This window comes from Pelmatolapia mariae, linkage group LG5 (assembly GCF_036321145.2).
Source record: "Pelmatolapia mariae isolate MD_Pm_ZW linkage group LG5, Pm_UMD_F_2, whole genome shotgun sequence".
NCBI classification, from domain to species: domain Eukaryota; kingdom Metazoa; phylum Chordata; class Actinopteri; order Cichliformes; family Cichlidae; genus Pelmatolapia; species Pelmatolapia mariae.
Window position 1 is genome coordinate 4,729,490 of NC_086231.1, and position 21,614 is coordinate 4,751,103.

The following is a 21,614-nucleotide window of genomic DNA, read 5'->3' on the forward strand; positions in this document are numbered from 1 at the left end:
AAGGTTAGTGCATTAGAAATGTGCACATGAATAAATACATATAAATATAAATGCATATAAACATTTTCCTGGTCAGCTTTGTTCCACACTGTTTTACACCTTGATGGGCAAAAACTGTTTTTCCTTTTTAAATGAAATCTGCAATACAGTGACAGGTTTTTAATATGAATGGACACGTGCATGAATAATATTGAAACCTTGAGTTATTGCCTTGGACTGTTTTTCCTGCCATGCTGGAATTGGGATGGGATAATTAGTGAGGGTCAGGATCAGCGCTCACCCCCAACTCTCGTTCTCGCGGTATTACCTTCAAGGTTTATTGACAAGGTAATTAGCCAGATGGGACCCCAGTAGTAGCAGCAGGGCTGAACGGAGGTAGCACGGTTTCAGGGCTTTCCCGTGTGAAAAACTGCTGCAGTTTCCTGCTTTACAAACCGATCTACCAGCGGAAACCAAACAGCAAGCCTGCAAAAGGTAGGATTTTGTATTAGCGTTATGAATGCACAGCCTGCTTCCTGCAGAGCCTCATTCATTCTTCCGATGTCGGTAATATATTCTTCCTGTCCAGTTTTAACGATCGCACGCAAATGTCTCACTGGCATCAATTCATACTGCAGCTGCTTAGCAATGCAGATGTTCCCTTAATATCGGGACAAAGAGTCATGAAGCCTGACACATTTAAAACGGTAAATACAGTCAGAGAATATTTGCCGCGACGTTAGTCTGACGTAGAACCACCAGGTGGCGCTGTGTCTCAGTCATTTAACCAAGTTTCTTCATCGTCTGTATCACCAGTTCAGCGGGCACATTGGCAAGTCTTTATTTCAGCCTAATGAAATCGATAAACATTGACTTGGAGTGGGGGAGTCCAGAGAGAGGCCGGTGTAGGGTTTCTCCTGTAAAGGGACTTAAGAAGTCGACGCCCACACTCCATCATTCTATGTATTTCCTCTGAAGCCCCGATGTTATTCGTCAAAATACACAACTTGTATTTTATGGAAGACTAAGAGGGATTTTTTAAGTGTCCCGGAGAAACGGAGCTCTACTCGGAGAGGTTTAAAGGATATGAGACAAACAGAAAACAAAGAATAACAAACGTCGTGCTCACCTCCAAATCATTAAACTGCCATACTGTTAATAGAACTTAAGCACTCACAAATGCATATATAATACTATTTTATATGCTGTTAAACTACTTAGTATAAAATGGCAATAAGAAAACATGGACACACTTCTGTCAATGGCTTTCCTCTGCATATGTGGACATCACCAGCAATGAAGCACTGGGACACACAGGAACCTGCTCAGTAGTGGATTTATATTTATTTGTATACGTATTTTTATACATACATAACACCACATATATAGCTGGATATAAAGCCAAACCTCACAAAAGAAGAAATGAATAAAAAAAAAAACCTTTCCCATAACAGGAACAAAATATCCTAGATGATACAGTCTGTCGGATTCAATAGAAAGATCAAATATCCACCTAGTAGTCCATGAATACCTTAAAAAAACATTATATGGAACAATGTACGTCAGTTTACCAGAGGTCCTTGGAACCCATCCACTACATATAATAATCGTAAAAAACAGGACGACAACAATTCCTCATTTAATCCTCCAGGATACACTGTTATATATTCAATGGGCTTCCCTTTGATGATTTCCCTTCCCTGTCAACAACTCTTTTCAACAGCCCAACCACCATTCCCCGTAACCACTGACCCTCCAGCTAACTGAAAATGTCTGGCTGTAGGGGACCTCTCATCATTTTTTCTGATGTAATTCATGTGTTCAGAAATTTTAGCTATCAACTCCTTCTTATTGTTCATAACAAAATTCAGAAGGGAGCTTTATTAAATATACTATATGTGTGGTACTAAAAGTGAATAAATGAAAGAATGGGTGAAAGAATGTGGTTAATGTAAGAAGTTATGCCTATCAGTCTGTTTTGAAAGTGGGAAAAAAACAGTCTGATCCTTTATGTTCTCATTTCAGGGAAAAGCACAGTGATCAAAAGGTTAAATGAGTGTATTTCTGGGATCAGAAAAATGTATAGAAATAACTTTTTGGCATTTACCATCCTATGCCAAGGACACATTCAGCTGTTTCAGTTTAAATGGAAAAATAAAACGTCCAATTGTCCATCCATCCATAGTCATAGGGCAAAAGGCAGGGTAAACCCTGGGCAGGATATCACAAGGCTAAACATTTGCAATGAATTTAGTTATTTTGTTGTGTTTTTGTTTTGTTTTTGCCTGGGAATATTTAAGCATAGTCTTATTTCTGTCCATGCTGCCAGGCCTACTGAGTGTATTTGGTGCATTATTGCTTTTGGATTTTGTAGCCTCTAAACAGTACCATGGACAGCTCACTCCTGACCTAACTGGCGAGGCCTTCTCCATCATAGTTTTATGGGACTCCTTGTTTTCAGTTAAATTAGTGATTCTTAATACAGCTAATGTGTGAGCTGGTCAAGTAGGTAATTACCATAACCCATGTACCCGTGTATTTGGTGACTGCTGCATTATCATGCTGAAAAATGGAAAAACTTTCCATCTGAAGAAGAGTTTTTTAGGTATGCCACTTCTTTATTGTCCTCTTCAGGCTCCTCAAATTTTTTGAGAACGCACTGCACCTCATGATGTGATACACCAGGTTTTCTGTCATATCACATAAGAGTGCTTTGGGAATCACCTTGTTGTTGCAAAAATATGATTTCATGCCTGTCAAATGGCAAAGGGTGGAGTGCCCACTCTGGGTCGGGGATGAGTTCCTGCCCCAAGTGGAGGAGTTCAAGTATCTCGGGGTCTTGTTCGCGAGTGATGGGAGAAGGGAGCCGGAGATCGACAAACAGATTGGTGCTGTGGCCGCAGCTGCACCGGTCCGTCGTGGTGAAGAGGGAGCTGGGTGTAAAAACGAGGCTCTCAATTTACCGGTCGATCTACGTCCCTACCCTCACCTATGGTCACGAGCTGTGGGTAGTGACCGAAAGAATGAGATCGCGGATACAAGCGGTGGAAATGAGCTTCCTCCGAAGGGTGGCTGGCCTCTCCCTTAGAGATAGGATGAGAAGTTCAGCCATCCGGGAGGGACTCAGAGTAGAGCCGCTGCTCCTCCACATCGAAAGGAGCCAGCTGAGGTGGTTCGGACATCTGACAAGGATGCCTCCTGGGCCCCTCCTGGATGAGGTGTTCTGGGCATGTCCCACCGGGAGGAGGCCCCGGGGCAGACCCAGGACACGCTGGAGAGATTGTATCTCTCGGCTGGCCTGGGAACGCCTTGGTGTTCCCCCGGATAAACTAGAGGAGGTGGCTGGGGAGAGGGAGGTCTGGGCTTCTCTGCTTAGGCTGCTGCCCCCGTGACCCGGCCCCAGATAAAGCGGAAGAAGATGGATGGATGGATGCCTGTCAAATGTGTAATCTTTCTATAGTGTCACAAATTCGACTAAAGAAAGGGGAACAAATTGTGTCTTTGTTACAGGCTGTTAGTAACCGAGTGCCTAATAATAATTAGGCATTATTAGTGCCTAATAATTGGTTCTTTGCTAAGTTTTCTGTTATGTGTAGATAAAACAGTGGTTCATCTTACGTGCATTTTTATGCTTTAGTGATTTGTATTATGGGATTTAACAAACAAGCAAGCAAAAACATGAAAATGATCAAGGACAAGGACTGGATTGAAAATGAGTGAAAAAGCAGCCAATGTCAATCCAAAGAAAAACTTTGAAAAACTTCAGAAAGGCTGAAAAACTATTGATCAAGACCACTTTTAAAAAATACAAACAAGTGTGGTGCAAAATTCAAAATATAAGAGAAAGTATAAAAGTAAAATATAAAGAAAGACTTTTTCATAGTGCTGTACTTTGTAGCAAAATTAATATTAATGGATTAAAAAATACTTTTGCAAGAACTCCTTTTTTGGCAAAATGTAATGGGTTCAAAAGTTATTCTTTCAGAATAACTTGTTTCCAATCAACATGGCAAGAACATGCAGAAGATGAGTTATTATATTATAGTTATTATATTTCTAACGTAACAATCGAGAAGAAACAGTAACTATTGAGGACACACAATTAAAGCAGATGTGGGTTTTTTTCATTGTTACCAATGCCAAAATCACAGCGAATCTCTGAAAGGAAATTTTAAATCAAAAAGAGAAAATCCAGTTTCTTGACTTGTGCATGGGGCACAGCTGCATCTACCTGTTCCCAGAAAAGAAATGAGTCATGGTCACAAAAAAACTCAAATAAACAAGATGAAGATTTTTTTTTCTTACCCAGCCTCGTTATACTGCTGACCACCCAGCTTTACTGTTCCCCATTGGCTTGTCTCAAACCATGAGTTACAGTTGTGGGTGGTGACCCAGAAAACGTCACAGTGCCTGTGATCTGCTGCTTCCAGCTTTACATGCTGCATTGATGGGAAATGAACCTGCTTTGGCTTTCCTTAAAAGGAAGACTAAAGCAGCTTTCAATCAAAGGACCATTATTTGCTATTGGACAAGTGGACGTCACATCCCGCGGTGCTACAGCACTGCAGTGGCTGATGTGATCGGTACACTGTAAAATGTAATTCTAGCTGTTTGTTATTTCAACATATTATTCTATATCAGTTTGACGATAGATGACTGAAGTTGTTGTTATAACATAGAATTACAAGTTAAAAACGTCCCAATTACACCAAAAAAAGCTAACTTGAAAACTCATGTCCAGCTAAATCAGAAACTTATGTGAACTTGACAATGCGGGTAAGTTGAGCACAGCAGGATTCAAAACTGCCTCACGTGACTGCTACCGAGGTGCATCATGGGGAATTGGCGGTTAACGACATGCTCACTTTACTTGGACGTTTTCTAATCGTCTTCTTTGGAATATGCTTTCAAGGTGAGTAACATTGGTTATAACTATAAGGAAAGAGAGCTACAAAAGTTGGAACATGTTTTGAATTTATGGCATGACGTGTGTTTTTCTCTTTTACCGAAATGTTTGCTTTAGCTAATGTAACTTTAGCCACAAGGTCCAGCTTGTGTGTCATGACCAAACTTGACCTAATAAACTGACATATGGCCTTTTTTATGGGTTTAATGTGGCGCTGAGCAAATCACAAGTATTGTGCCGCTAGCTTTAAGGTTGTGCACTCAACCACTGTTGCGATATTAGCAAGCTAACTCAGCTAATTAATAAAGCTTATTTCATATTGTCTCTGTACTTGTAAATTCCTTTCAAGTTCACAGGCTGTTGTATTTTGGTGGAAGTTCATTTTGGCAATATTTCCAATAACTGGCTGGGTTCAAAAAGACCTTTTTGGCAGGACTCGGATGCTTGTTGTCATCTGTTTATCCCTATGTAATCACTTAAGGTGTTATTAACTGCTGCATGCTAAGCTGCAAGAGTGCACTGAGGACAGAGACAAAATATGGTCTACAAACCAGCATTATATTAGTTTTTATCAGATAGTCCTCCAGTGTGCTTATTTTTTGCTTTAATTATATTGTGCAGTTATTTGTTACCCTGAAATGCTTTATGCTTAACAACAGTTCACTATTTTGACTTATTTTTGAACTCTTGTGATCAGTATGACTAGATTGTGTGAGTTTCCATACTAAACGAGCTGTAGTGATAAAATAATTGGCATCAGAGACACTGATTTTTGGCATGGTATACTGCAGAAGTTTTTTTTTTTTTGCATACTTTACCTTTTAATTAAACTGCATTCTCTGTATTGTAACAAAACTAACATTGTTTATATGTCAGAAAATTAGCAAACATGAATAAATGGCGAAAACAATATAATTATAACATATATTTTTATTTTACTTATTTTAGGTCTGTGAAGCCAAACTTGATGCTGGGGATTTATTTTTGTCAGTGGAGTCAAATGGTAAGTTACAATTTGTGCATTTTGTCATACTGGAAACACCTCAGATTATATTGTAATTTAATAGCTCTGTAGAACAAATGATATAAAGATTGTAGTGTCAGGGTACTTCTTAAGAAGTAATATGGCACTATTGATGATCGCATGCAGGTGGCATAAACTAAATATTCAGACGTGTTACCAACAAATGATTCATTAACAAAAGCAATGGAGCAGACTGTTTAGGTTCTTGTGGTTGTAATAACATCCATAACTGCAAGTTTGTCATTAATTTATTTTCACAGGTCTAGATGATCACATTTGACTTTGTCATTTAAATGAGGTGGACTTGCAAACTTTGCGCTCTTTGGGGTAAATTGCTGTCCACTACATATACACAGAATCTGCACAGTATTTCAGATCTAAAAAGGGAGTATGTAATGGACTTGCTGGCTTTAATGTAAAAAGCCTGTTGTGTAACTTTAATGAGGCAGTTGGACTAAAACAGTATTGCTCATCAAGGTAAACATCTGAGGAATAAGGAAACTGTTACTTGTCCTTTTACTCAGTGTTCTTTTAATCGCACGTTTACTAAAGTTTTACATCACATAAGTCATTTTCACAATCATTCTACTTTAAAAGACTTCAAGACAGAGCTTATTGTTCTCTGAACTTCTTGTTTGCTGAACGGCAGGTAAAGTGCATCTTTTTGTTTGTTTGCTTTTGTGTGTTTGTGTTTTCTCTAATGGGCCTCAGATGACTGTTTGCTTAAATTTGGGTCTCAAAGAATCTTTTTTTAATTCTGCCTGTACTCTCCACCCCTCTTCTTCTATTGCTCAGGTTGAAGCAGAATTTGCCCGTCTTACATCTGTTGACCTGAAAGGGTTCCTTTTTGCTGTGCTTGACCATTATGGAGAGGTTCGTGGAGCTGTACAAAATCAAGAGCGGCATAGAAAGGCTAACTAGGCTCATAAGATGCTTCGGAGATGATGTAGGTGTTCAACTGCGAAATCTAATCCTTTGTTTAAGTTTTAGGTTATCCAGTTCAACTGATGAACTCATTGAAAGAAAGCTGATAAGTAAAGTCTGTCATCATATTTCACAACTGGACATTTAGTGTGGTAACTTTTACAGAATCTATGTATATTGGTGGTAGGTTGGATATCATATTCTACTTGAATGTCCTGATAAGCCTGATTCAAAATCTCCAATGATAATCATATATTGATGGAATTATGCATCAAAAAGCTGTGAATTTGGAGCTGTCTACATGCTTCATAAACACTGTTTAAAAAGTGTTTTTGTTTTCTTTTTGACTTCTTTGACCAGAGCCCTACACAAAGGAAGAGGACAGAGGACCTCATTTTCTAAAGGAAGATCCCTCACACACTTTCAAGACTGTGAAGGTTAGCATTGTTTCTTTTAGTAAATTTAATAATGTCAGCACCACAGTGGATTTTAAATTAAAAAGTACATGTGTACTTTTTCCTCACCAAATGTATTATTACAAGATCTTTGACACTGGATTTGGTCTGGGTTTCAGAGAAACTAACTGGCAAGCTAGCATTGATATTATTAGTGTCTTGTGTTTATTCATGTCTTCACCAGGGTCTTTGACATTTCGCTGCTGTACTGTTCACTTCAGCTTTACGTTTGATTTCTCACATTGTATATTGTAATGGCAGAGATATTAGGATATTTAAGGGGCTGCAGTGGCTGCTACAGCTGTGGGGGGCAATACTTTGGTGAAATGTCCTGGACCCTGGAAAAGAGACTGTGTAGACTGGGTAAGCAATTAAAGGTTACTGGCCAGGAGTCATTGGGCAGCTGGGTAAAGGTGGATGTTGATATTCAGTGCCAATTATGCAACCTGTTCAGCCATGTCTATATGCTCTTTTTTCATGCTGTTAATATAGGGGGAAAAAATAAACTTTAATCAATAAACTGATTAAAGAAGCATTGTCTATGGAGCCATAATCTGATCCTGTAGTGTAGCTGCAGTTTGCACATTTCATGTATTCTCAGCCAGATTTGGTTTAGAGCACAGCCAATATTTAGCATAAGTAGATTTAAATTCACACACTGGTGATGGCAAGCTACATTGTAGCCACAGCCACCCTGGGGCGCACTGACAGAGGCGAGGCTGCCGGACACTGGCACCACCGGGCCCTCTGACCACCACCAGTAGGCAACAGGTGAAGTGTCTTGCCCAAGGACACAACGACTGAAACTGTCGGAGCCAGGGCTCGAACCGGCAACCTTCCAATTATAAGACGAACTGTCAACTCTTGAGTCACGATTCAGTCATCCACCCATGTGTGTGAATGACTGAATGTGTAAAGCACTTTGGAGTCCTTAGGGGACTAGTAAAGCACTATACAAATACAGGCCATTTACCATTTAAATTGAAAATTTTGTTTGAATTCTGCAATTGAAGACATGCTCAGTTATTTATGAACATGGTCTTTGTTTAAAGCAAGAAATGGATTTGTAACATGGGGGTGCATATCTCATTCTGAAAAAACTTTAACAACTAATAAGTGTTACCCAAAGCCAATCACCATCATCCAAAGCATCAGTATGGCTCTTCTTTGGAAAGACATGAATTGTTAAGCACACGGGATATTGTGTAATTGTAATTGTGTAATTTTTTTTTTTTTTTTTTGTCTTTGAACCCTTTTATAGCCGACAGGTATTGAAGACACGTTTTCTAAGAGGATGAAAGTTGGCATTGCGATGGTGAAAGAAGAAGACATCGATGTGTTGGTTGTCCTTGAGGCAGCAGTAATCCTGTCTAATCTGAGGGATGTCTCAAGTGCCATTTCCATGCTGATGGGCCTTCTTTTTGCCCTCAACATACACTATCCAAAGGAACTTAAGGACATCTTTGAAGTCATTCAGAACATCCTAATGAACATTGGTGGAAGGCAGTGCATCTCACTAGTGCATGGTCTAAGAAACAGACTCTTGCAGAAAGCCATGCAGAACTGTAATTGTATGATCCTTAGTGTTAAGGACAGTTTTTATTTTACTGTTTGTTTTTTTATTCTTGCAAGTTCTCATTCTCACTTTTGTATGTCACTAAATGACTACACTTTACATTCCAGATTAGACAATTACTCATTTGTTCATGGTTTAAGAAACTTATGTGAACAACAATATAATGGTGGACTCTGCAGATGCTTATCTCATGCAAGTCAGTAGTTTTTCCTTTGTTTTGCAATTGAGCAGACTCAAACTAATGTTTCTGAAATATCCATATTATCAAATGTTTCAGAAGCATGCAGTCATTTTCAGAGATATTGGTTCTGTGGAATTTGTTGCAATTGTAAACGAAGACAAATACAAGAGTTTGATGTCTTAGTTGTTATAAACTGATCTTTACTGTCACTTATCAAAGGTTTTGTACTATTTTAATATTTCAAGTTTTATGCTAACAGGTGTGACTGAGCACAATGAAGTTTAAAAATTTTGTAAATGTAAAGAATAACTTTTCTAAAATAGCAAGTGTCCCGTTGATACATTACATTAATGCAGACTTTATGTTGTTACTTCACAAGAATCACTACCGTTCCTAGAGTATTGGTCAGAATTTCATCTTCACCCAAACTGGGCTCAAGACCAAGTTCAAATTTATTGTTTCACAGGGAGCAGCCTTTGAGTTTTGATGGATTGTGAGCCTGATGAGCTACGTCACTGATTTTTCTGTTTCTCAGATGACTAAGATGGCACAATAAATGGTGAATGTTGGGTGCTCATGAGTAATTGTCTTGTCATGTTCTTAAAACAAACTTTCTGTATGAAATGATCAGATAGACTTTAATGGAATCTGTGGGGTTTTATTTTTTTTCTGTAAACAACAGAAAATTAATTTAAAGGAATGTAGATATTTAAACCTGAGATCTAAGATAAACCTAACAGGTAGTTTTGCTGAAATGGATGTTAGAAAGCCAAAAAAAAACAAAACAAAACTTAAGATGTTTAATACACATTTTTCTTTACATCCAGTCAATCAACTCTGATAATTAAAATGAAACTGATTTACAAGTTCACTCAGCTACCTTAAGGAGCTCAGTTAATTAATAAACTTAAATCAACTTAGCTAACAGATTATGTTAGTTAAGCTAAAATAGATTCCTAAGTTAAAAGAACTACTAAAGTATTTGAATTAACTAAAAAACCCAAGTCAACTGAACTAGGACAAGAGTTTAAACAATAGATTATTTTAATTTAGCTGAAAGGGTTTTCCCAAGTAAAGATGACAATTAAAGGAGTTGAACTGACTAATAAATCTCAGTCAACTAAACTAAGATGAAAGTTTAGACAACATGTGATTTTTCATTAAGATAACAATTGGTTGTGTTATAAGAACAAACTCTATTTCTTGACTTAACTTAAAATTTTAAGGCAGCCCTTTACCTCATATTTTTAAGTTGAAACAACAAGTTATATTTTACAGTGTAGAAAATCTTATGTTTTGCTTGGGTTGTTAAAAAGTGAACATAAGAGAAAAGGGGTGTGGTGAAAACATTTCTATAACGTATACGTTATGCTTTAAACTACACATCTCATTACCGACTAAAGCTGTGGATTAAAGTTAATCCAAACAACCTAATGTTGATTGTATTCAAGATTAAAAACACAATATTAAATTATTCATATTTAATATTTCAATATTAATTTATTAGTGTATAAATTCAGATTCATATGTATGTTAGGATTCAGGTTGTGCACTTGAGAAAATATGTATCTGTTTAATATTGCTTCTTATGTGTTATGGTCCAGCATCCTAAGAGACAAAGTTCATTAACATAAGCTTCATATAATGAGATACAAACTAACTCCCCTGCAGCCAAAAAGAGAGAAAAAAAAACACCTCAAAAATAAAACAGCATAAAATCATCAACATAATTATTAACAGTCCCCCTTTAACAGCTGGTGAGCTGCTAAACTCCCAAGGGTATTTGGGAAGTGTAGTTAATCCAATGATAATCTTGAGCATGGTTTACACATATTATCGCTTTAATTGCTACGTGTGCTGTGCAATTATACCGTCACCAATTACATGGCTATAGTTTACTTGCCTGTCTGAGCAGTTAGTTCCCCGTAATAGATGCCCTTTATCAACACATGCAAGTAGAGCCAACAAAACGTATACTAATGGATTTTCCAGCACATAATGAAATAATTATATGCTCAGAAATAGCGTGATAACGCTGATCCATTATATAAATTAGCAAAGGAAGTCAGGATAAAACAGGAGATGCTAAGATAAGAAGATACTGACAATTGAAGGTGACGATAGCTAACGAAGGTGTGTGTATGTGTGCATACACGTGTGTCCATCCATTAGAATGCAGAGAGTGTTCTCCAGTGTGAGTCACCCTCCCATCCACCCACCCACCTCACACCACCAGCAGCAGCATCTAACTGCAGTCACCACCCAAAATTATGCCTCTGACTTCACACTGGCCAACTGAGGATTCTGTTTCTACGGCAACATGCTCCAGATTCCTCCCCCTCTCATCTCCAGCAGCCCTCCCTCCAATCTTTTAACCCCCCCCCTACCCCACCCTTCCCAGCACATACCATGTGACTTTCAGGAAGGCTTCTCCAACCTCCCCTTTATTGTTATTAACCCTCTCCTGACTGGGCCGCTGCCAGAGGCTCTCAGCAGCATGCTGGCTGGCTGCCTTCTCGCTTCTCAGAGGTTTCAAAGGGAAATCAGACACATCTCTAATCTCCCTCGGAGATCAAAGCATTGCTTGATCTAAATGTTGGATTAGCATATTTTAAAACATAACTGAATGAGTCACTATGTTTCCTTAGTTGTGCAAGACGCCTCCTAAACCTATTTACAATAGTGGTCTCTGAATTTAAAGAATCTATACTGTATAGTTACATGACTATGTTAATAATGACCATGGATAACTTGGCTATCTATGTGAAAGGGTGTGTTTGTGACAGATCCTTCTATGCTGTTCTTGTTTTCAAACCCGCTGTACACCATCTGACCAGCATCAAACAGCAATGTAACACCTAACTAGTGAGCATAGTGATGCACAAAGCTGCTAAATGGCCAGGGATTTCACACAGAGTTGGTGGAGACCAACGACGGAACTAAAAGGCAGCGAATAGCAGACTGAGATGAACCCAGTGACGGCGTGACTCTAACATCAGTGCAGGTTTTTTTTGTTTGTTTTGGGCTTGGGGGTTTCCAAGTCAAAATGTTCAACTTTTAGCGTAGATGGAATTGGAGTTTGAGAGCTAGCTGAGATTTAAAGAGGAGTCAGAGAGTAATAAGATTATAAAGACACCTGAGCTGCTGCTTAAGTAAGAACTTACCTTGAATGGTTGCTTACCGCTGCTCTGAATATTTTTGTCGTATTGTAAGTATTAGTTATTGCTGTATCAATACTGATAATTGTACAATACTATGCACAAGTCTTGAGCCACCCCTCATTTTTTTATATTTTGCTAGGAAAAGTTGCAGCAATTTATTGAAACGTGCAAACATAAATGCAAATACGGTATTTAAGTCAAAAACATAGTCTGCACAATTCTAATAAACTGAAGAGTGAATATTTGGTATGACCACTGTTATTCTTTAACACGCCCTGAACTCTCTTAGGAAGCTTCCTGGAGGACATTCAAAACTCTTCTTTGGATGTTTCTGCCTTTTGTTTCAATCCTTTGTCAAGATGATCCTACACTTTCAATAATGTCGAGGTCGGGACTCTGGGGAGGCCAGTCCATGACCGATAGTGTTACATTGTGTGTTTTTCTGTCCAGGTATGCTGTGCATATGCATTGGCAGGGTGTTTGGAATCATTGTCATTGCTGTAAAATGTAACTGTTGTCAATCAGATGCATTGCAGATGATATTGCATTGTAGATAAAAATCTAATGTTACGTTTCTCTGTTCATAATTTGATCTCCCCAACACCACTGACTAAAATGAAGCCCAAACCATGAGTATCTCCACTGTGTTTTACAGATGACTGTAGTCGCTCACAGCTGGAAGTCTCACCTGACCTCCTTCCTTCTTATTTTCAGTCCAGTTCTTGTGTAATTTGGCCTATTGCTCAAGAGCAATAAAGCCTGATATCTTGGAAGCAAAACATAAAGAAATGAGTGGTGGCTCAAGACGTATGCACAGTATTGTAGATGGTAGTTAGGAAGATTTTTTTTTTTTTTTATGACACAGCAGCGTTTAGTTGTTGTAAAGCTTGCGTACACTGGAAGCAATTCTCTCCACTTATCGTTTTGAAGCATAGGCTGGTTATTTGCAGACATTCCAGGCTCCAGTTGCCTAGGTAACCCCCTAATGTATTTACTACCAAGTCATATGTCAGTCATTGGTATCCAGCACTATCCAGAAAAATTGATCTTAGGTCCCGCCCACTTGGCTTCATCAGCGGTAATTTTGCCCTCAGTCACAAAATAACCACCGGTGATGGTAGCACAGCGACGTAGCAAGTGAATGACTTACTACATCACCGTGAATCACTTCCAGTGTGGATGCAGCCTGATGGTTATACATATATGTATAACAATATAAATCCCAACGGTTCCATAGTGCTCCTGCCATTTTCACTTGTATTCAAATATGTTTAAGTCATTATAGTGGTCATGTTTTTATGTCTTTGGTAAAACAGGACATGTCACACTGTGTGACAGCAGGTGCCTTTGCTCAGAAATAAGCATTGTAAAACCTCAAAAATAAACTTTACCTGCCTCTGAAAGGTCAATAAAGGATTAATAATCAATTTATTAATACGACAGTGGCTATTTAGACACTCCAAGTAGACCTGCAGTTTAAAATTAAGTATAGTATGGGGAAATTTGTGATTTGAGCAAAAAATGTTACCGACTGTTGTGAGGGCTTGAAATATGAACAGTATATAAAGATTAAATATGTCAAATTTTGTGAAAAGGGATCTGTCACAATGTTAAACCTGAAGGAATCACCAACTTAGCTTAACTTCATCGAGCCTTACGACTAATTTCAGATTTGTTTTGGTTCATTCTGGTAATTCTCACAGTATCGTTCAGCAGACAGTGAATTTTCAGTCAGACTGGTGACAAATAGAAAACAGTCACAGCTGGTGAAACATCTTGTGGCATGTAGGAAAAAGATAGATTTTCCCTCATCAGTTATAAGAGATCAAAAATGTGTAATAAGACATTAATGGTGTTCATTTTTTACTGGATGTGTAAACAACTGCTTGCTTGTCACACATTAGTTTCCACTGTTTTTGTTCCCTCTCTAAGGATGTTGCACAAGTGTGGGTGAGTTTTATAAAAGGTATCAAACACACATCCTTTATAGAGTTTTGAAATGGAAAGAGGAGCCACGGCATCCGGCAGTGATCTCACCTGAATATTGCCTCATTGGCACAACTGTCTCCTCAGCATCCCATTAGGAGACACGTTGGGTTGTATGTGTGTGTGTTTGTGTGCACGTGTCTGAGCACGCGCATGTGTGAATGGATGGACTTCATGAATGAAAGCTGGGTTTTTTTTGTTTTTTTTTTTTTCCTGAGCTGCAGACAGGAGGTGAGATCATCTTGTTGGAATGGAGACTCCCCCCACCCGCTTGCAACACCCTCCCATCGCACATCAATACCAGTTGGTGCCAATCTTAATGAATCCCATCGACATACAATATGGATGAAGCAAACAGTACTGACAACCTGATTAATGGAAGCGCTGTCCAATATCAGCCTCCCCCAACAAACAGGAAGAAGTCACTCCGCAGTGCACATTGGCACAGGTGCACAAAAATGCAGACACACACACCTTTCTTCAGTCATTAGAAAACTCCAAAAATGTCTGCCGCTCTGCTGTTGGCTTCCAGTCAACACGATGATGAAACAAAGTGTGAAAATCATCTTTGCTTCTTATGTTCAACTTTGCCTTCAGGAACAGAGTTGAGTGAGCTTTAATGATGAGCCACCTATTCAGCTACGTGTGAGTGAAAGTGACAATGAGTAACACAAGGGCCTCTCGATGAGGATCCATAAATAGCCTTTCAAGTAAGCCAGAAGCAACCCTCCCCCCTCATTCTCTAGTCTACATCCCGCCACACACACACACGTATACCCTACCACCTTCCTCCTAACCGGACTTGGACAATCTGTGTCCACTTGGCACGAGGCCTCAAAAAACATACTGTATATTCAGCAGCAGAGCCGTGCATGCGCACATGCACACACATGACATTCCTCTTGACATTCTTCACTGCAGGAGTCTGTTAATTCCCTCCTACAGATTATGATACATGTTGCCAAACAATGCTGCATTTTTACATCAGCTTTTTGGATGGTCGCCACAGTACCTCTGTAGTCCAACTGCTCTTTAGAAGTTTGATTTTCACTTTAATATATATATGTAGAAAGAGTTTAAATTCTGGAGGTGTAATTTGCCAGGCAATCTGAATTCCAAATTTATTGTGTAATTATTTTAAAAGTAAATGGGATCACCATCGAGTATCGTTCTTAAAAGCTGTCACTGTGCAGGCTGACGGCTTGTATCTAAAACACGGGATACCCTGCAGTGTTACTTCTGTTCTTGTTTCTGGTGGAGTTACCACAACAGAAGCTGAAGCTGTGTTGGTGGACATCAGAGGCAGCAGCGTTGATCCTTAGAGGCCTGAACATCACTGACGAGAGGCCTTCCTGCAACTACAAGCTCCACTGAATAAATCATGAAGAAAGTTTTAACGAAAAAGATTGAAATGGAGGAAAAAAACAGAGTGTGCTTCTCTATTCAGACCGCCTTAAGACACAGTGAGAAGAGGATTGTAGATGGGGATGGCATAAAATAGCAAGACTGATTAAAGCTACTGAGTTTTTCCTTGCGAAGCCCACAGTTTCTTCTTCATGTGATATTAAAACCAAAATGAAACATTCATAAACCGCTTTTTGGCAAGGGTGTTTTGAATGTTCATTTGGGAGAGTAAGCTATGAGATAATGCTCCTTCACATTTGAAAATGAAAATAATAAGCATTAAAAATTACTATCAAAATAAAGTAATTAAATATTTAGACGTACTGAAAAGGATAATTTAGTCTCTCACAGAGTCTGACTGTGTTATTTATTCAATTGTTAATAGGCCCAGTATTAGTTTGCTATTGCTCTTGGTCCCCTTTGATGGACAGAATTATAAAAGAACTCTTGTTTTCGGTCTACTTCTTTATTACAAATCTTATTTGTATTAAAAAAAAAAAAAGAAAATATGTCTTATTTTCACTTGGCGAGGATTCAGGTAGGCACAGATTGAGAATGACTCAAAGATGAATAAATGAAAACAGAAGCAATCAGTTTCTCCTGGCTCAGATTTCATGAGGGGCATCAAACTGAGCCGGCACAGTGATCTTTTTTCATCGTGTTTTCATGCAGCATTCATTAGTAGGAGGAGAAAGTGGAGAATACTCGTGTTTGTGAGTGGTTTTCAGGTCTCTCCGTGGATTGTCTATGCGCTAGCTAGGATTTCCCTACTGTGTACAAGCGGCACGATGAGGTCATCGTTATGGATTTAAGCCCAGCACGGACTTAATCTGGGAGATAAGGGCTGGATTTGGATTTACCACTCAAAAGGGTCATGTAGCTACAACCATTTACACTCTCAGTAAAGACAAAGCTCAGCCACAGCATCTTCAGCTGTTTCACAGCCCTTTATGCTTTTTAGCTGGAGGTCCTCCACTGTTTACACTAATTTTTTAGCCTCTCAGTTAACGTGATCCTGTTCATCTAACAGCATTTCTCTAAATGTCTAGGCAGTTTAAACTAAAGTTGTAATGTTGTTGTTCAGTGTCAATATTCCCGTGAAATGGCTTGACAAAATCCTGAAACATCCTGGAAAAAATGGATTGAATATGGTTAAAATGTTGCAAGTGTTACTTCTTTATTTTTGGTACTGTTAAAAACAAAAAGTCTGAAAATCCGATCTGATTGCAAGTTTAAAGGAAGCCCTCTGAACAAAAGGTAGCGGAGGCACTCTGTTTTTGTGAAATAATATAAAAAGTTTGTCCTCATCAGAGTTTCTCCTTTCTGTACTTTTAATAGTTTAGTTTTGTTTAAAATGTATTTGCATTTGTTGCATCCTGGATCTTGTTTGTATGATATTTGAGGTGTTGGAGAAGCATGTGTGCCCTGTACACTGCAAGGCCTTGAAAATACCTTGAATAATAACTTTAATTAAGGTGAAGGCGGTTATCTGCTGGTGTCATGGTTCCTCAAACATAAAATGAGCTTTGTGTTAGAAAAAATGACAGTTGTTTAAATTCAGGTTAATTATGGTCGCTTAGGGAAACAAATGACGCTGGGGGACAGTCCCATTTAGGTTCTGCATGTGCTGTCCTGTCTCACAGAAATGGGTCAGGAGAGATTGGAGATGATGATGATGATGATAATAATATTTTTTAAAAAACCAAACAAAAACAACACGTCTTTCCTTCATGTCCTTTCTGTGGCAGACGGAGTCTGCAGATTATCCATCAATTACTCTGCGCTCTGTACAGAGGGCGTTAATAGGTTTTGAGGGGATTTACATGGTGCTGTCCAGTCAAATGCTGCATGCTTTGAGAATGACATCATTTTGGTCACCTCACATACCGGCTGACCCTCCTCCCTGCTCTAAGAGTAGCCTCACTCGAGCCCGTGTACCTGCGGTTGTCCCGTCTCTCACCGGACTGCACTCGTCACTCCAGAGTTCTCCTCTGATAGGAGGGCATCAGCGCTCCCTCCCTCCCACACAGCCTCGCTTCGCTCTCTCCATCGGTCGTGTTTACTACAGCCTGGGAGAGATGGTCGTATAAATTGCCTGGGAGTGCGCATATCGCAGCATCCTCAGAGGGGAATTGAAAAGGTCCCCCTTTTCAATTGTAGGTGTAGGATCAAGAAAACAACCCAAACAAGGAAAAATATCTGCGTTTTCTATCGTTTCAAATTAACGCAGGAGAAAAACAGACCTCCACAGAGCCCTGCGATTGGAAACCCGCACTGGATGTAGAGGAGAGAAGGCTGAGCGCGGATGCTCAATACATGGACAGGAGGACAAGGGAGGAAAAACAGAAAGGACCAATAAATCCTAGAGAGGAATAATCTTTTGCAGTCATCAACGATGGACTCCAGTTATCGGCATTGAGGTAGGAATCGTCAAATTGGCTTCTTCCAGTCGAGGTGTTAGGCAGGTAGGCATGAGGAGAAGCGGGTGGTCTTTGCATAAAATAACACATTACTTCTTTAATTTTTCCCCCAATTTAAAGTGCCATCGTGCGTTTGAGTGTAACTTCAGTGCTGTCAGTGATGCTCCACTGGCGCACCGGGTCGTAACCGCAGGAGGTGCCAGGAGAGGCAATGATGCGCCTCCGATACATCCACAATGCGCTGGCCTGTAACAGACCGTAGCTGCTCCTGCGGCTCCCGCAGCTGACACCTCGAAATAAAGAAAGTGAGAAACGGAGCAGGACTATTAGGAGGCAGGATCAGTCGGATGTGACTGATGTGTACACCAGATGTGTCTTAGTGGTTGGGTTTCTCTTAGTGCATAACATTATAATAAGGGTGGTTTTTCCAGACTTGGGGGTTTGTTGTTAGTTTCTGGGATAATGAAATCTCCAGGCTGACTCTGCCTTGTTTCAGAGTCTCTGATTAATCTGAGGACAGGGAATTATGGATGGTTATATGCATCTTGGGTAAGTCGGCTAATAGCTCATTCATCAGACATCAGCACTTTATTTCTAGTGGGAGTGTCACAGTGGGATGGTTGATGTAGCCTAATGGTAATTCACTCAATTTCCCTCAAATTGACCTCCAAATTGACTGATGTAGAAATGCATGAAGTGCATCTCATAATGACTGAAATGGAAATTGATGAGCTCCAAGTTTGTGATTTTAAAAAAAGTACCCCGTGTTTTCTTGTTGTGTATGTTTATTGTCCCATCTACTCCAAAACTGTGCTCTGTATTGCTGTGACTGTTCCTCATATTCTGCTGGTTCTTTATGAAGAACTTGAACTTAAACATGATGATGATAGTACTACGAACATTTTGACTTGTGTTCTTGTTTTACCGAGCATGTAAATCCTTTTGTTGCTTGCCCATCAAAGGAGTGGCTCACTTCAAGAGGCTCTGATGAGAAATAATGCATTTTTCTTCTCCATTGAGCGTGCAGATGCTGCTGCCCTTGGAAAAATGTACAGCTTTCAAGAACCCTGCAGAATTTGCTCATTATTTTGTAATCTTATCCATTTTAATGTCACTCGAGTAAGATGTAAATAAACAGCTGTGGCACCATTAGGACTACAGAGCAGCAGTGAGTTAATCCTGCCAAACTAAAAGCAATGCAACACTAAGCATGTAATATTCTGTAACAGTGTGATACCTAACAGTGTCAGTTTATTCTAAGAACGGGCGGTTGGTCTCTTTATTTTCTGTGCTCTCCACTGAAGGCTTAGCTATTATGCTGCAGACAGGATGTTCTTTTATCTCATAACCATTTTTCACATTTTTGTGTTTTATATCTACCAACTGGCATCTACCCAATTGATGTCAGTCTCCCGACTACAGGGTACATGTGGACTGACACCTGCCACCTTCACCTGTACTAGCCAAATTATGAGAGAGATTGTTTTCTGTGTTTGTAAGAAATGCAGAAAACGATTATTGTCTGTGGATTTTTGTATCCATATATTTATCTTTTATTCTGATCTTGAACTCCATCTTTTCCTTTGGTCTGTTGTATCTGTGGAGGAAGTCAAAAACTTTAAAATGCAGTTTGGTGATATTGATGAGAGGCTCAGGAAGATGTGCTTTGTCTGCCTGCGCTCCCTATCAGACTTAGACTACAGACTTGTGTTGCACATATGACATCATAGTAGCCAAAGCTTCTTTTTTTTTTTTTACTTAAAATGGAGCTAAAGAGGACTACGCTCTCCTGCAAATTCAGCCATTACTGACAACTTTCAGAAAGAGTTCATTTAATCTTGATTTCACTCATACTATTTTATTTAAATTCCCTTCTTTCCCTCTTTTCCAGTTCTCTTCAGTCATTCTAATGACCGCAGTCGCTCATGGCCCTCATGCATGAACCTCGCGCCCCATCGCCCTCTCTTTCCGGCTTCAACACACCCCTCTCCGATCCTCCGTCCTTTCGCCGCCTCGATGCCGAAACACCCTGCACCCCAGAAATGGACTTGACCCCAACCCAGTGCGTTCTTCGCAACGTCCTCTCCATAGACACCGGAGGTGCTGTGGAACCTGGGGGTGGAGGAAGAGAGGGTCACACTACCGGACACAACCAGACACCCTGCGAGGAACAACAGGAGCACTTTGCCAACAGTGTCCTGAAACTCCATGAGCACGATGGCGGTCCTGGAAGGACGGAGGGAGAGGGACAGGATATGGACAGCAGTGCAGTCAGAAGCCAGGCGGATGACGCCAGGTTACAGTGCCAGTCTACGGGAGGGGGAGGAGGGTTTTTGGAGGGGTTGTTTGGGTGTCTGCGGCCTGTCTGGACAATGATCGGCAAAGCCTACTCCACAGAGCACAAGCATGACCTGGACGGTGAGTCGAACCATCAGATTTATTTCAGTGTAAATGAGTGAACACACAATTATGGCTGAATTCTCACTTTTGCTTTTGCAATAAAAAAACAACCCCTAGCTCTCAATTAAATTTAATGATAAGCTTTGATATGCTAATTAAATGATCTTATCCCCCAGTTTAATTACATTAAACAGACAGTAGGTAAATGACTCCCGCAAAGGCCACGTTGTAAACAAACCCCTTCCTGACATGAACGAGCTGCAGCCAGCGAGGGAGACTCTATCAGAGCTGTAAAGGGCTTATTTTCCCCTGATATTTCCCCCCCATCCTTTTTCCTGCTCGTGCCCACCACCCACTACCACCCCCACAGTGAAACTAGCTCCCTGTGACGCTGTGTTGTTTATGTGTGCAGCCACTACAATAGCGCAGGGCTCCCCTGAGACCCCTCTGCCAAATCTGCCTCATGAATTATGCATGGCCATGCTCTGACCCTGCGCCTCTCATCTCTATTAACACAAACCTGACACACGCATGAGGATGAACGCGTGCACACATAAACACGTCCACAAATAGAAACATTTCATATCTGCCGCTGACATAAACGCATAAAGTCATATAAGGTGCCAAAAACAAAAGTTGATGAAATAAATAGAGCATCAGACATCAGGCACCAAGGTGGCAGCTTTACACTTCTCCTCGTCTTTATTGCCTTCTGATGTTTTATCATCCATTTGACTTTCACGTATCCCCTCTCCTCCCCTCCTTTTTCCATCCCTCATTGTCTCCCTTCCTCTCCTTTTCATCCCGTGCTGTTATCACTCCCAGCCCATCTGCACCTCGCTGCTCCCCTCCTCTCTGCGCCATCACAGGGAGTCTCACACACGCCAATAAGAGCAAAACGGATATTATAAAAGTGAAATAAATGGGCCTTTTGTAACCAAATGCCTGGCCACTATATAACAACACTGACTCTTTTTTCAGTATTGACTGGACCTAACAATATATATCTGTAAAAAGCTGGTCCTCTATTGATTCTGAAGGACTGAACGTATCTGGTAATGTGCTAAATTGTCCCCTCTTTTTTTGTTTCAAATGAAACAAAGCAGACACATGGAGATTCTGGTTTATCAGATGTGGCTTCATGTCTTTATTGAGGAAAATTTGAGGGGCTCATTAGAGACTGAGCCCACAATCAATC

General features: G+C 40.0%; 1 protein-coding gene across 2 annotated transcripts in view; it reads left to right on the plus strand.

The window, feature by feature from the left end:
• The first annotated feature begins 346 nt into the window (after nucleotides 1-346).
• LOC134627371 (mitogen-activated protein kinase kinase kinase 12-like) overlaps nucleotides 347-21,614 on the plus strand; it is a 35,170-nt gene continuing 13,902 nt past the window's right edge. Inside the window, exons 1-2 of one of the 2 annotated variants that reach the window (XM_063473389.1) lie at nucleotides 347-474; nucleotides 19,908-20,434. In XM_063473389.1, the coding sequence (XP_063329459.1) occupies nucleotides 19,942-20,434 (493 nt within the window). In that variant the 5' untranslated portion in view covers nucleotides 347-474; nucleotides 19,908-19,941. Of the gene's footprint in view, nucleotides 475-17,502; nucleotides 18,017-19,907; nucleotides 20,435-21,614 lie in introns of those variants that run through there. The other variant, XM_063473388.1, reaches the window with a different exon arrangement.